Source organism: Poeciliopsis prolifica, unplaced genomic scaffold (genome assembly GCF_027474105.1).
Source record: "Poeciliopsis prolifica strain line A6 unplaced genomic scaffold, Auburn_PproV2 SCAFFOLD059, whole genome shotgun sequence".
In the NCBI taxonomy this organism is placed as follows: domain Eukaryota; kingdom Metazoa; phylum Chordata; class Actinopteri; order Cyprinodontiformes; family Poeciliidae; genus Poeciliopsis; species Poeciliopsis prolifica.
Window position 1 is genome coordinate 2397984 of NW_026562434.1, and position 16745 is coordinate 2414728.

The 16745-nt window shown below is 43.7% G+C and overlaps 1 protein-coding gene across 1 annotated transcript; it reads left to right on the forward strand.

Annotated features, from left to right (window-relative positions):
* The first annotated feature begins 443 nt into the window (after positions 1-443).
* LOC129379612 (NACHT, LRR and PYD domains-containing protein 12-like) lies at positions 444-15227 on the forward strand. The gene is made up of 11 exons (XM_055060425.1): positions 444-458; positions 1218-1321; positions 3329-3485; positions 4417-4482; positions 4644-4866; positions 5008-6799; positions 7247-7420; positions 7624-7797; positions 9140-9186; positions 9330-9844; positions 15126-15227. The coding sequence occupies exons 1-11, from the start codon at positions 444-446 to the stop codon at positions 15225-15227; spliced, it is 3369 nt and encodes a 1122-aa protein (XP_054916400.1).
* Positions 15228-16745: the final 1518 nt, after the last annotated feature.

The following is a 16745-nucleotide window of genomic DNA, read 5'->3' on the forward strand; positions in this document are numbered from 1 at the left end:
ATAGCACAACAAGCTCATGAAGTTCTGGTCACCGAAGATGTTTAACATCATTCTCATCAACGTCGCTGGGCTATTACAGAGTCCCTGAGGCATCCGATTATACTCGTACAATCCAAATGGCGATGAAAAGGCAGTGTACTTTCGGTCAGCCTCATGCACTTCCACATTGTAATAGCCAGAGGTCAAATCCATAGTTGAGAAAAAGGCATTGCCCCCCAGGGCTGCTAGAGCATCAGCTGGATGAGGGAGTGGGTGTGCATCCTTGACAGTGCGTGCATTGATCCACCGGAAATCATTACAGATCCGTAAGTCACCAGACTTCTTCCACACGATCACCAAAGGAGATGCAAACTCACTGCTTGACTTTTGTATGATTTCACGCTCCTCCATCTCATCCAATGCTTCTCTCAATTTTTCATACTGGGTTGGTGGTATGCGCCGACATGGCAATCGGAATGGTTTTCATCCATGACTCTGATGCGATGTAGAAAACCTGTGGCTTTACCACAATCCAGCTTGTCCCTTGAAAAGATTGACTGGTATTGGACAATGAGCTCAGCTAGTTTAGCCTTATATTCAGGGGCAACGTCACATGAATCAATGTCCACATCTGACAGTCCCAGTCCTCTCAGCTTTGCCTGAGGAGTGTCAACTGTGCACGGTGTCACAAAGTGAGGATGATCTGGCAAGGTGGAGTCCTCTGAGACGAGGCTGTGTTTTGTACTGTTGTCCAATGGCACTTGTATTTGTTGATGGATGCCGAGTTGAGAACCAGCAAACATCTCCACTGAATCACAAGTACACACATCAGCCAACTTAGCATTACGTCTCAAGGTAACCGGCTTGTCTGATGGGTTAATTACCTTTAATGGGAGCCACCCATCTGCTCTAAGAATCGACACCGACCTCCCCACTAAGACTGTTCTTGGTTTACATCTTACTGTTGTTGGCTCCACCACAACAGTACATCCAGCCAACAGATTATTCACTTGTGGCAACTTGCCCCAAATCAGATGCTCTGTCATGGGTTCAAGAGTAACAGCTCGCTTGATTTTGACAGTTCCAACTGCATCATGGATGTTTTCATCGGCAGCTTCCACCTTTGCCAACAAACCTAGCAGTTTCTGCTCTGCCTCACTACTGTCACAGAGTGCTGTGGGGCCCTGGTCCTGGAGATCTTGCCTTTGCTTAAACCTGTTAATAATGTATCTCAACAGGTTACTGCCAACAATCAGTTCTTCATTCTGATTTTCAACAATCAATGTCGGGACAATCACTTTGAAGTCATAAAGTCCCATCTCCAGATCGCACATGCCAGAAGGTAAGGTCCTGGAACCCCCACAACCAATCAACACAGTGGCTGTTTGCTCAAGAGTGGGGCTCCTTAAAACATGCTGATGTATCAGTTGAGGTATTACTTTAGAGCTCAGTGTGCATGCCATCGACCCACTATCCAGCAAAGCTCTGACTGTAACCACTCCTCCCAGTGTCACATCTTCATAGAACAAGTTGTCATGCTGTTTGAGTCTCTGAGTCTTTTGTAATATTGGTGTATATCCCATTTCTCTCACTTCACATGCACTTTGACAAATAGACTCCATGTCGTCTTCTACATTTAGAACAGGGGGATCACTTTTAGGCCAAACACTTGCCCCCACCACATGCAGGCCAGTCAGTTTTCCTGAGACTGCACTACCGGCTTGTCACTCCGAGGCTTCCTCACAACCCCTGGACACTCTGCTCGGGTGTGGTCAGGTGCAAAACAGCTGAAGCACAGGTGGTTGGACCTGCAGTGGTACTGAGTAGTGTGTCCGCCATCACTGCACACAGCACAAGGTCCAGCAGGCCTTACTTTCGTCTGTTAGGCCCTCTGGGTGGGTACATTGACCCTACTTTGAAACATGTGTTGTTGTGGTTGCTGCTCCAGAACACGTCCGAGCAGAGCGATGACCTGATCCAGGCGGTCCGGCGAGCTCTCAGCTGACATCCCAACAGGTGGTGGAACCACAGCAGCTGGAGGCAGTACTTCAGCACTAAGTGTCGCACTTTGCACAGAGGAGGTAACTTCCTGGTGTTGGGAATTCAGGAAACTTGACATTCTGTGTTTGGTTAGTCGCTTGCGATTTCTGCAGTGTTCAACAAGCTTCTCATGAATGTCAGCCACTGTCCAGTCTTTCAGCTGCCTACATTTGAATATGAGTGACAGTTCAGGGTCAGGGCAGTTCTGAATAAACATAGCGGCTAGATCACAGGACAGAGAGTCAAAAGCCTTATTTTGTCTCTTTAAAGAGTCCTCTGCCACATCCAAGGCTTTGTTGAGTCTCAGCCAATAGTCAAAGGGATGTTCATTTGGGTGGGGCACAGTAGCATAAAAGTCCGCTAAGAGCAAACTAGAGGACATAGTATCACTGAAGTGCTGCTTCAGTATTTCAAAAATGGGCTCAGGTCCTGTAGTCACATTTAAAACTGGCTTACTGCGTATGCCAACTTTAACTACGTCATGTGCCCTCCCGACCAGCTTAGACATCACCTCATCAGCCTGTTCAGCAACCGGAGTGCCTTTCTTTCTCATGTAAGATAACATCAAAACCTCCCACTCTTGGATTGAACATGAATCATGATCCCCTTTAAAACTCACAGGTTCTTTCACATCAGGGTGAACAATGACATTTAACATGGCAGACTCGTTAGCTTTAGCTCCACCCACCCCTGGACCCATTGTATTATTGAAACGGGTCTCAATGGATGATGCAATACTTTCACCTATAGAAACTCCAATTCGTGAAGCTATGTCATTCAAAAGTCTTCCATCAACATCACAAGGTGGAGCATCTACACTGTCGTTAACTCTTTCATCCAAATAAGCAAAGTTTGGTTTTGGTGTAGAGGCTTCTGGGGTATTCAAAAACCAACCCCTGCCTGTAGCAACTGCAGGCATAGGAGTAAACATTCTAAGACCTCTTCCTCTACCAAAATAATTGTTGCTTGCCATAACTCACAGTACTTACTGATCAAAAGCAAAAATCAATAATAAATAAATAAATAAAAACTTTTTTTTTTAAGACTTACAAATTAAACACAGTGGCAAAAGTGCGCCTTCAACAGATCAACAAGTAAAACCCGAGTAAAATAAAACTGTAACATTAAAAGTAACTTTGTTTCAAAGTGCTCTTCCTTCCGAGAGAGCGAAGAAAAAAAGAATTCCAGTAATAACCAGAGCGCAGCCTAACGTTAGCTCCTAACGTTAGCTCTCCTCGAGACACAAATGTTAAAGTAATAATAAAAATAATTCCACACTTTAAGACTGACCACCGCTACACCACCGAAGCGGCGAAGAGTTCACACGGAGCACCGTGTCTGATAACCGGGACCGATGCGCCGCTCACAATCCGTTGAGACGTCTGGAAGTAGACGCAGCCCACGTTCCGGGAAGTAGACGCAGCCACCGCGCTGGCGTAGTTGAAGAACGGGTCACGGGCACCAATGTAACCTTTTTAATTATTATGCTTTTTCGTCATTACTCTGCGTTGTGTGAATATGGACCAGGAGACAGGATGACACAAGATGAAGTTTATCTGGATGAAACAGGATATAAAATAATCAGGGACCAGGTTCATCACCGGCAGTACAGCACCTCGCGCCCATCTCTCATGAACTGGCCAACGGCCGTATTTTATACATTAACATTAGACAGAATTACAAGGAAATAAAACAATAAATAAATGAAACAATATGTACCTGGATGAAGCAGGATATAAAATAATCAGGGACCAGGTTCATCACCGGCAGTACAGCACCTTACCAGGAATAGTACTTTATGTTAGCAACAAACTAACAGAACATTCCACAGGACTGTTACAATGTTCCCAGCGAACCTACCTCGCGCCCATCTCTCATGAACTGGCAACGTTATAGTTAACGTTGCCAACCACCAGGAGGGGGTGCTGTTTCACCCATTACATCTGAACCCAAACTTGGAAGTAAAGACAAGTGGAATTCTGTACAATATTAACTATGTTACACATGTCCACATCACCTCAGATCTAGTCATCAGAACCTGATGGATGTCCCACACTGTCCTAAAGACCTGTGTGGACAGAGCCTTCACTTCCACTGTCCCCAAGCTCTGGGAAACTATCTCCACCAACATCAGATCTGCTGACAGTTTGGACTGTTTGAAATCCAAGTTCAAAATAAACTTTTTAAAATGTCTACTGGATTATTCTGGTGTTACTGGTATTCATCAGTATAGATCATCTTCCTCTTTCTAATTTTGAATTGTGTTCATGTGATGCTCTGTTTTTCTATGTTAACTTTTAATGTGAAACTCCTGGTGATTTCCTCTGTGAATACTGCTGGATGAATATTTCCTGACTTCCTAATTGTTCCTGGTTCCTCCACAGAGTGGACCAGCAGAGCTCAGAGGTTCCCAGGGGTCCATCTGCCCAGCAGCATCAAACACAGCTGGACTCCCTATTTATGGTCTGTATATGAACAACAACTAATTTTCTATGGGTTCTGTTCAAAGTCACCTTCATGCTGCACTTTGTAGACCAGAGGACTGTCAGTCTGTCCAACATCCATCTGGTGTTTGGCTCCATGATTTTACTCTGATGTTTCCTTCATCTATTATTCTGTTCCAGCATCTGGAGGACAACATTGTCACTTTTGTGAAGAAAGAACTGAAAATGATCCAGAAAGTTCTGAGTCCAGATTACCCAGAACATTCAGAGAGTCAGAGAGATGATGAGGTGTTGGAAGGTGATGATGAAGAGCAGAGGAGCAGCAGAGAGGCAGTGATGAAGATCACACTGAACTTCCTGAGGAGGATGAAGCAGGAAAAGCTGGCTGACCATCTGCAGATAAGTAAGAGAATTTCTTCAAAGATTTGATCTTTGTAGAATCAGACATTTCTTGATGTCTGAAGAGACATAATCATATTCACGCTAATCATCTTCTGAAGATGATTTTATTTAATTGCTGATTTTCATTTTTGTGTTAATTTAGGATATTTTGCTCCAGTTTGTCAACATCAACTTAAATCTGTTCTGAAGAAGAAGTTCCAGTCTGTGTTTGAGGGAATTGCTAAAGCAGGAAGTCCAACCCTTCTGAACCAGATCTACACAGAGCTCTACATCACAGAGGGAGGGACTGGAGAGGTCAATGATGAACATGAGGTCAGACAGATTGAAACAGCATCCAGGAAACCAAACAGACCAGAAACAACAATCAGACAAGAAGACATCTTTAAAGTCCCACCTGGAAGAGATCAACCAATCAGAACAGTGATGACAAAGGGAGTGGCTGGCATTGGGAAAACAGTCCTAACACAGAAGTTCACTCTGGACTGGGCTGAAGACAAAGCCCACCAGAACATCCAGTTCATATTTCCATTCACGTTCAGAGAGCTGAATGTGCTGAAAGAGAAAAGGTTCAGCTTGGTGGAACTTGTTCATCATTTCTTTAGTGAAACAAAAGAAATCTGCAGCTTTGAACACTTCCAGGTTCTGTTCATCTTTGATGGCTTGGATGAGAGTCGACTTCCACTGGACTTCCACAACAAGGAAATCCTGACTGATGCTACAGAGTCCACCTCAGTGGATGTTCTGCTGACAAACCTCATCAGGGGGAAACTGCTTCCCTCTGCTCTCCTCTGGATAACCACACGACCTGCAGCAGCCAATCAGATCCCTCCTCAGTGTGTTGGCATGGTGACAGAGGTCAGAGGGTTCAATGACCCACAGAAGGAGGAATACTTCAGGAAGAGACTCAGAGATGAGAAGCAGGCCAGCAGGATCATCTCCCACATGAAGACATCACGAAGCCTCCACATCATGTGCCACATCCCAGTCTTCTGCTGGATCACTGCTACAGTTCTGGAGGATGTGTTGGAGACCAGAGAGGGAGGAGAGCTGCCCAGAACCCTGACTGAGATGTACATCCACTTCCTGGTGGTTCAGACCAAAGTGAAGAAGGTCAAGTATGATGGAGGAGCTGAAACAGATCCACACTGGAGTCCAGAAAGCAGGAAGATGATTGAGTCTCTGGGAAAACTGGCTTTTGATCAGCTGCAGAAAGGAAACCTGATCTTCTATGAATCAGACCTGACAGAGTGTGGCATCGATATCAGAGCAGCCTCAGTGTACTCAGGAGTGTTCACACAGATCTTTAAAGAGGAGAGAGGTCTGTACCAGGACAAGGTGTTCTGCTTCGTCCATCTGAGTGTTCAGGAGTTTCTGGCTGCTCTTCATGTTCATCTGAACTTCATCACCTCTGGTGTCAACCTGATGGAAAAAACACAAAGATCTAAGAAATCTATTTTATTTAATAAACCTAAAGTAAAGTCTCTCCATCAGAGAGCTGTTGACCAGGCCTTACAGAGTCTAAATGGACACCTGGACTTGTTCCTTCGCTTCCTCCTGGGACGTTCACTGCAGACCAATCAGAGACTCCTACAAGGTCTGCTGACACAGACAGGAAGTAGCTCACAGACCAATCAGAAAACAGTTCAGTACATCAAGAAGAAGATCAGTGAGAATGTTTCTGCAGAGAAAAGCATCAATCTGTTCCACTGTCTGAATGAACTGAATGATCGTTCTCTAGTGGAGGAGATCCAACAGTCTCTGAGTTCAGGAAGTCTCTCCACAGATAAATTGTCTCCTGCTCAGTGGTCAGCTCTGGGTTTCATCTTAGTGTCATCAGGAAAGGATCTGGATGTGTTTGACCTCAAGAAATACTCTGCTTCAGAGAAGGTTCTTCTGAGGCTGCTGCCAGTGGTTAAAGCCTCCAACAAAGCTCTGTAAGGACATAGATTGTTATTGCATTTATTGTTGATCAAGTGAAAACATTTAATGATGTGCTAAATATTGATTCATGTTTTAGTTTGTTTATTGATGCCAGATGTTGCCCATAGGGATACATTGGGAAGAAAGTCTATTAATATGAAACATTATCACCATAATAACCCCATCATCATTATACATTGTTAGAGAAGTTAAACTCATCTTTCAGCTAAAGCTGGATGAATTTAGTTTTATTGTGAAATTTAAAAGTTTTGTTGCCAGCCTCTTTGTTCTCAGACCTTCAAAGATTGTGACCCAACCACTGACCAAATCAATTCACAACAAAAGGCAAAATAAATATTTGCAACAATAGATATTTCCTTCAATCATTCAAAAAAGAACATAATTGGAAAGTAACATATTTTTTATGAATTAATAACAAATTTTCCTCCCTGTCTCCTCAGACTGAGTGGCTGTAACCTCTCAGAGAGAAGCTATGAAGCTCTGTCCTCAGTTCTCAGCTCCCAGTCCTCCAGTCTCAGAGAACTGGACCTGAGTAACAACAACCTGCAGGATTCAGGAGTGAAGTTTCTCTCTGCTGGACTGAAGAGTCCAAACTGCAACCTGGAAACTCTCAGGTAACTCTGGGCTCTTGACAAGTTGCTGCATCTTAGGTGCAAAAAGAAGCATAATTACAGATCCATCCATCCATCCATCCATCCATCCATCCATCCATCCATCCATCCGTCCGTCCGTCCGTCCATCCATCCATCGGTTCAGACCTTGGTTTCTACCTCGATGTTCTCATTTTCTCATCATGTGATGAATTGTGTGTCTGCAGCTTATCAGGCTGTTTGGTCTCAGAGGAAGGCTGTGCTTCTCTGGCCTCAGCTCTGACCTCCAACCCCTCCCATCTGAAAGAGTTGGACCTGAGCTACAATCATCCAGGAGACTCAGGAGTGAAGCTGCTGTCGGCTGGACTGAAGGATCCACACTGGAGACTGGAAGCTCTCAGGTATGGAGGAACCTGCTGCAGGAGCAGAGAAGGTCTGATAGAGGAGGAAGAGGGAGAAATGTCTTTAGTCAGTCTGCTGGTTTTCCCAAGGTTTGTTCCTGGAAGCTGCCGCTGGTTCCTCCAATCCAGGCTCCGCCCCCTTTAGAGGAAATCTGTCCATATATGGCGCTAAGAGTCACCTTGATGCTGCAAAGCTTTGTTCAGGGATGAGATGTCAGGATGTTGGTGTCAGTCTGTTCGAGGCTTTAGTTGTTCTCCTCATGAGGAGCTAAAGTCTCTGACAGGAACGTGGAGCTGAACAGGAGAAGAACTTGAAGCTTCTTCTTGGCCTCTGATTGCAACAGCAGGACAATCCAACATTTTAGTCTGACTTCATCTGGAAATATTTCTTTGACCCTCAATCAGTGTGAAGGCAGGCCAGCTCCTCATCAGAGCTGAGATCTTCTCTGTCCTCCATGCTGGAAATGTAGAAGTCCAGCAGCTCCTGATCAGTGACATCAGAGCGTGACATCATCAGTAGAGTGATGATGTAATTTTCCTCTCAGAGCAGCTTGGAAATCTGAGAAGAAAGATGCAAACAAAGACTCTCTGGACTGTTGGATCTGCTGGTTCTGGTTCCAGATGCTCCTTGGACACTTTCACAAGCCATTACTGCAGCTGCTGGGTTCAGGATGCTGCTTCTTCTTCTTGGGCTCATTGTAAATGTGTGCAACGCCACCTGGTGGTGCTGGTTGGTAGAGGAAGTGCTGAAAGGTTGGAGGTGTTTGTCAGAGGTGTGTGATGATGGAAGCCTCTCCCTGGTTTGTGAGTCTGAGCTCAGAGATCAAATCTTTGATTCTTGTTGAATCTTTGTTGAATGTGATGCAGCTTCTCCTTTTTAATGTTTGTATTTCTGGATATTACAGTGAGGCCACAGCAGGTTTTCAGCAGCAGGGCTGTTTAGTGTTTCATTCCTTCATCTGTGTGTGGGAGTGTGGATGGATCAGGTATCCAGGTGTTGATCAGAGTTTAGATTGATTGTATTTTAATGCTGATTATTAAATCAGGTTGAGCTTCCAGAAATGTTTCCTTAGTTTCCTGATGTCCTTTTAGGCTTCAGTGAGTTTCTTCAGGTTGTTACTGAGGGATTTCCTTTCTCCTCTCTGTTGGAGCTTTTCCTGTGTTTGGAGAAATGAGTTGTGCTGCAGCAGCACCAACTGTCCTTCCTACATCCACTGCAGTTTGCAATCCAGATGTTGGACTGTTCCTGTCTCAGTGGAGGACAATGTGTGTCTGAGAGACATGTAATGTCCATATTTGCTGCTGAAAGAGACTGATGGTCTGACCCCCCTCCTCTTTTCAGCTTGGAGCCTGCTGGAGTCCAGTTCTTGACTCCAGGTCCATGGAGATGTAAGTGTGTTTTTCATTTGATTCATGACAACAAAGCAGCTCACATTCAACCATCTTCAAACTGTCACATCACTCATTCAGGAGTCAAAGTGTCAATAAATGATCAATAACTGCAGCTGGATTGTGTTTGTTCTCTCCATCAGATTCCTGTCAACTCACCATCGACACAAACACAGTGAGCAGAAAACTCAAACTGTCTGAAGACAACAGGAAGGTGACATGGGAGGAGCTTCAGTCATATCCTGATCATCCAGACAGATTTGATCTTCCTCAGCTGCTGTGTAGAACTGGTCTGACTGGTCGCTGTTACTGGGAGGTCAAGTGGAGAGGATATGTTGATATATCAGTGAGTTACAGAAGAATCAGGAGGAAAAGAGGCAGTGAAGACTGTGTGTTTGGATGTAATAATCATTCCTGGAGTCTGAGCTGCTCTGATGTTAATGGTTACTCTGTCTTTCACAATAACATAGGAACTCGTCTCTCCTCCTCCTCTGTCTCTAACAGAGTAGCAGTGTATGTGGACTGTCCTGCTGGCATTCTGTCCTTCTACAGAGTCTCCTCTGACTCACTGATCGTCCTCCACACCTTCAACACCACATTCACTGAACCTCTGATTCCTGGATTTAGGCTCTTGTGGTTCAGTTCTGGTTCCTCTTCAGTGTTTCTGAGCTGATTTGAGTCTAAAAAGTCTAAAGTTTTTCCTCCTGTCAGAGAAACTCTCTCACTGTTGAACAGATAGTTCAGTCTCTACATCTATTTTTTGGTGAAACGATTCTAATTGAGTCCGTGGAAACTTTTCTTCTTCCAACCTTTTAAACATGGAAGCTGGGATTATTCCAGGATTATTCCAGGATTATTCCAGGATCCTCATGTTTTTCTGTCTGTTTCCAGTCAAAGCTTCACACTGAATATCAAGATGTTGTTTGTCTTATTTTTTTCTTTAATTCATCAGATTTCATTGAAATATTGATCAGTTTTTCTCAATCTGATCATTTTCTGTTCTATTGGCTCCTATTTTTCTCAACATGTCAGATTTGAATATTAAATCTTATTGTAAATTTGCTGCAGTTTTTCTTCATGTGTTTTAAATAAAAACATTTTTCTTCTGCATTTGGTTCATTTGCTGCTCATTCTGTTCTTTTCCTGTTCAAATTTAAATATTTGCATTAAAAAGATTTTTCATCAACTCTGCCTTTCAGAAAGTCCTAGTTAAAGTAAAACATTCCCATCCCACGAAGGTCAGAGGTCAATGCTTTGAAGCATAAAGTGGGAAAATCTTAATATTTTCTGTTTCATTCAGAACTTCTACCTGAAACTCAGAACCTGCAGAACATTTTTCTCTTTGGAGAAAAAATCCAAAAGCCAATCAGAACCAGCATTAATTAGCTAACTTACCAGAACCTGCAATAATCATTAGCTGCTCTCAGGAAGTTTTGATTCATTAACTTTTGATTGTTGATTTTGGTTCAACCTGCATTTTTACTTTGAATGAATGTTTCCCTGTTTTACTGGACATTATTTGATATAATAATGTTGTGAGATTTGGCTCATGTATAATTTATGCTACAGAGAACTTTACTGTTCATGTTGTTGAACTGGTTGCAGGTTTTTCACTTCTTTTGACTCAGTAGCTGCTGTTTTGTGCCTGCAAGTTTGTTGCATGTTTACGTTAATGAGGTGAATTTATAAGCAGATCCATTTTTAATTTTGCCACATCACATAGTATCATTTCTAACTAAGATGAAAAATAATCAGCGGATCCAGGCGATCAGCAAAGATGGGCCTCATGGTGATCGGTATCGGAATCGGCAGCAATAAACCGGATCTTTTCCTCCCTACCAAAGACCTTTCTAAAAAGTCCGTATTGACTTTTGGCTGGTATCAAAGCCAGTCGGTTCTGTTGCTGTTAATATTGATACGCACCCTGCTCCTTTCTCTGAACGTGAAATAATCCCGTTAAGCCTTTGGCTCTGGACGCCCGGCATTCCTAGAGCCGTCTGTTGGAAGAGGAACAACAGTCTTCTCTCATATGAGGATGTTACTGAAAGCATCAGATCCCTGATTAAATCCCGCTGGGAGGAAAAGCCTGGAGACAAAACCTTTAGTCCTTTTTGGGAACTGTTCAAATATGACAGAGGAAAATCCAGCAGATCCTTCAGCAGGAACCTTGCAGAAAAGAGAAGGCAAGAGGAAGAAAGTCTTTGCTCTCAGACAGCTTATTTATCCAGGATCAGCCATGATGACCTCCATGAGGATGACCTTTCTCTCCTTAGAGAAGGTCAAAACTAAACTGGATGAAATATAGAAACAGAAGCTGGAGGCGCGTTTGTCAGGTCTGGAGCCAGATGGTTGGAGGAAGGGGAGCAATGTTCTTCCTACTGTTTTGGTTCAGAACAATCTAAACTTCATGAGACTTTAGACTCACTTAAAGTTCATGACAAGATTGTATCAGACCATAAAACTCTTGGTTCATTTGGTTCCAGTTCCTACAACAACCTCTACTCCTCTGAAGACTCCCATGAAAAAGCTTCTTTTCTGATTGACTCCATGAAACATTGTGAAGTTGATCTGAGAGCAAAATGTGTGATGCTAACCTCACGCTACAGGAAGTAGAAGAGGATATTTGAAGCCTTAAAACAACCAATCAGCAGGTAGTGATGGGCTGTCAAGTAGCTTTATGAGAAATGTGTCAAAGATGTGAGTCCCTTTATTCTCAGGCTCTTTCAGAAAGTATTGATGGTGGAGAATTGCCTCCTACTTTAACACAAGGCCTTATTACTCTGATCCCAAAGGCTGGCAAAGACAAGTTACCCATTGACAACTGGAGACCTATTTGCTGACTGAAACAATGACTGGAAAGTTTGGATTTGGCCAGAAGAATGAAACAAACGCTCAGTTCTATTATTGATGAATCTCAATCAGGCTTCATGTCCCACAGACACAAACAACCTGAGGCTTGTGCTGGATCTACTGGACCCTTCAGAACCAATCAATGATAACAGCTTGATTTGCTTGTTGGACTTTTATAAGGCTTCTGACTCTAGAGGACGGCTTTACGTATGGGAGCTTAGAAACATTTGCTTTCAGGCCATATTTCATATCCAGCCTCTTTACTAGAAGGTAACTGCTGTGTTAAACTGGTTCCTGTCCCAGATTCCCAGTATCCAGAGGAGAGAGACTGGGCCGCCAGTTTCCCCTATTTATTCCTGATGGCAGCCCAACTTCTTGCAAACATTTATTCTGGAAAACAAAATGCGCCGCATCCCAGTTGCTGATGGAGAAATGTGTATCAGTCCAGTTGCTGATGACACGACTCTGTTTCTGAGAGATGCCGACCAAATTCCTGTTATCCGTCTCATCCAAACTTTCTCTGATGCTTCAGGCCTCAAACTCCATTTAAACTCATGTGAATCGCTTCCCATGTCATCCTGTCGCCAATCCCATCTTTACAACATTCCTGCTGCTGAAACACAAGTTCTCATCTTGCTGTAATTATCACAAAAGATGCCAAAGAAAGACGCTAGCTTGACCTTTGACCCTACAGCCGATGAAAGCAACAAGAAATGAAAGCAGTGGCTTCAAAGAGATTCATGTTTAAGAGGAAGAAAACTGTGATCTAAAGCTGCAGGAAGATCCAGACTAACTTGTGCTGCACTAGCATTAAATGTCCATATCAGTAAAACTATTGATAAAATGCTCCACAGTTTTACCTGGAGAATAAAACTCATGACATCAAAGACTCTGAGCTCCTGGACCCTGGAGACTCAGGAACTCTAAACTTTTTACATTTATCATCTTTAAATCAAACATTTCAAATCAACTGGACCAGAAGGTTTTTATTGAACCTCCACTCTTTGTGGAATTTGATCAATAATTAGATTTAAACTGGGTGGCCTTTCATTTACTAAAGTCTGACTATAATATAGTTAACTAACCTATAGTACTAGTTAGTCTAACTAAAACCAGCCCATTATCAGATGCTTCTTGCTTGGTCTCTAATTATAAACATTATTTCTCTCTCACACATTTCTCCTCTGGAATAACCAGAATATTCTTGACAAAAACCAAAACTCTGTTTGTCCCCAACTGGTTTTACAATCAGAGAACTTTAGTAAAACAATGACTAAACTCTGACGCTGCCTAAAGTCTTACTGGGAATTTCTATCCAGCTACTGGATCCCAGTTCCCTCCAGGGAATTTGCTCTTGTTCTGGACGCCGTTCCTAAAGACGTTCTCCTTTCTTTAAGGGCGTCGTGGTTCTGGGGAGGACAGAGCTGCAGACAGACATTGTTCTGTTTGTGAATCTGCTGTGGGTGAAATGAGTTCTGCTCTAAACCCTCCAGCAGAACCAGGAATATAAGATCCTGATTTCAGAAGGACGTTGCTGCTGCACCTTATGTGTCCCACTACTGGAGACACTTTGTTCTGGTATCAGATGGACGACGGTTTGGACTGCCCTCCAAATACTTCATGACCAACAAACCTGGCCAAAGCTTCAAACGCCTCCAGTGGCGCCGCCCTGCAGGACAGAACCTGCAGCAGCAGGATCCAGAACGTTGCTGCTCTTCCTGCAGCTTCTGGTCCAAACCAAGCTGCTCCTTTTAATTTAAGGAGGAACGATAAGGTGGTGATGGACGGCAGCCAGCAGCCATGATGCCTGGCGGCTCTCGCTGCCACCAGGGATCAGGGGCGCAACTACAGATTTCTGAGGTGGGGGCCAACATGCCCCCCCTGGACATAAACTGAAGAACAGCGCCACCTGCTGTCTCATGCAGCTTTCCTCCCTTAGTCATGCACTTAGAAAATACATATTATGGAACCTTTTTAATGCTCCATATTATATCTGGTGATCAATTGGATCCAATCAGAAGTTTAACAAGGAACAAAAATATAACAGTGATGGAACTCAGTGCTCAACATTTCCTGCAGCGGAAATATGAAATCTTAACTGTCTGGACTCCATGTCAGAGTTTTAACATGTATGACCTTTGAACCGTTACATCCCGTGACTTTGCACTCGCCCATTTGTCAAGTGCAGCATCAGATGAAATGGACCGGGCCACACTGGGTCCAATAGAGGTCCCTGCTAACTGAGACAGGCCGTCGTTGCTCATGTTTGAACCAAGGTGTGTTTGGATGAGCTTCAGCTAAATGATCTCTCTGCAGATGCCGCTGTCAGAGGCCTGGTTAAAATACTCTTAGGGCTACTGTCACATTTGGAAATACCAAATCCAGATTCTGCTGAGTCATGAGGAAATGTCCCTTTTCTAGAGCCTTGAACCTGTCAGTAGACGGCTTGCTGGCTAGATTTCTTGAATGATGTCTCTTGACACATCACAGCTGGTCAGGGCAAATGTGGTCACTGATTCCTGCAGCTTTTGCTCCATTTTAATGGTGAATTTCAATTCCTCAGACACCAGTTGGAAAAGCTCTCAGACAGCTCTTGCAGGAGTGTGTCAACAACAACATTGAAAACCTGAAGTGGCTTGTGGCTCCTTTTCATGATGAGCAGTGCATGAATTGCCATCTGGGAACTTGTTTTGCTTCCTGACTCGTTTCTCTTTGAGTTCAGGAGAAGCATCCATTTCCACGGCCATCTTGCCTGCAATGCCAAGTGTCTTCTGAAAGCCCTCTTCTCTATACTGGAGCAAAACCTCTTTCAGAGACTCCATCAGCCTAATGGCTGTGTCCATTCACACATCTGCTTCTTGTAGTGCCTTGCTTGCAAAGTTGATCTCACATAATAAGTCATAGCAAACTGTGAGGCACACAAGGAGCTCCATCCTAACAATGTGATCAGATAGTGACTTTGCCTCTGAGACAGTTTTGCTGTCTCCTGCCACTTCTCCAAGTGTTTGCAGTGCATCTAAAACTCCCCCCATCTGGAAACGTGGAGCTTTGACAGAGTCTAGCTTTGCTTCCCACCGGGTGTCACTCAGAGGTTTCAGTGTGACGGCGACAAACTCTGTGAGAACGTCCCGCCTCTTCACAGAAGACCCAAAGATGGTGTCCAATCTTTGGACAGTGCCAAAGACAGTTAGACTCTCTGCTAGATGAGGCTGCATCACATAACAAAAGGTTCAGGCTGTGGCTACAGCAGGGGATGAATGGAGCCTCTGGACATCTTTGTTGTATTAAAGCTTCAGCAACCTTGTTTATTGCCCTCATATTAGAGCCATTATGGTAACTTTGCCCTCTACAATCAGCCAAATCCAAGCCCAAACTCTCCAGTACCCTGTTAGTGTGAGGCCTTTCCCAGTTGTGTCCTTCACAGCAGTGAAACCCACAAAAGACTCTGCAATAGTGACTTTTTTCTTCCCATCTGTATCAATATATGGAATGATGACTGAGGCCTGCTCTTGCTTTGAAATATTCCAGTTCCACTGCAAAGTCCTTGGAGGCTTTGGTCTGGGCAGATATTTAGCCCAAACTCTCTGATATTGAATCCAGCAGTTCATTCTGAGCACCATGTCAGATATCCAGGGGTTTGTTTGGAGTTTGCAGCCTTTCTAACATGTTCTGCCAGTGTGACATCAGATCGTGCTCTGAGCTCCAGGTTTCACAGAAAAGCTCCAGTTTTAGGATTTCCTAGCTGACAATTTTCCCCCTTAGTGGCAAGTTTCTCTCTGCAAGGAAGAGGATGCAGCCAATAACTGGAGCCAACACACTTCTCCAGTTGCTTTTCCAGCTGCTGGTTCTCTGCAGTTCACTATCAATAGTCTTACCGAGGCGTAAGCCACATTTCTTTCCACATCAGAGAAGCGTTTATGTGACAACTACTGGTTTCATGGGGCTTCAGTGTTTTTGAAAGACATGGCCAGTTATTATTCCCTCCACAAGCCACGTGGCAGGAACTTTAGCTTCTCCAAAGAGCTTTCATGCAAAACAATAGACTTTGTTAGTATTTCTGGAATACAGTAACCAATCTCCTTCAACTTTCTCTCCATTAGACAGTAAACCAAATCAGTAAGCTTTGGGAAAACACCTGTTACTCTCCTCTGGTCTTGGATTTGGGCCATCAGAAACTTTCTGTGGGCCATTTTCAGCCATGATGCCTAAATGTGGCCCGTTTTGTGTGGTAAAGGCCATTAGATGGATCTTGTGAATAAAGCCTCGTCTCAACCCTCTCTGCAGCTCTGCTCCTCTCTCTCCATCATCTGCATAGAAACATTTCAAGATCAACATTTTTCTTCTCTTTCCTTTCTAAATGGGTTACATGTATTTGTAAAAATGATTGTTGGAGAATAATTGATCAAAAATGAATGCTGCATCCTGTAAGACATTAAAATGTATTTACCTAAACAGATATTATTGTCCTCAGCTTTATTTCAGCACAAAAACATGCACTAGCAGTGACATTGTAGGAACACGACTGATGATGATGATCAGCCCTTATCAATATGTTTTATTATTTTCTTCATACATTCTGCTGCAGGTGAATCTGTGGCTGTTATTTTGAAGATGCTATTGAATTGGTTGCATCTGTGTCTCTGCTAAAGGTGCAGGAACATGATGAGGTGCAGCTTGTGAAGATGTGTGTAATGGGGCTGGGTGTATGT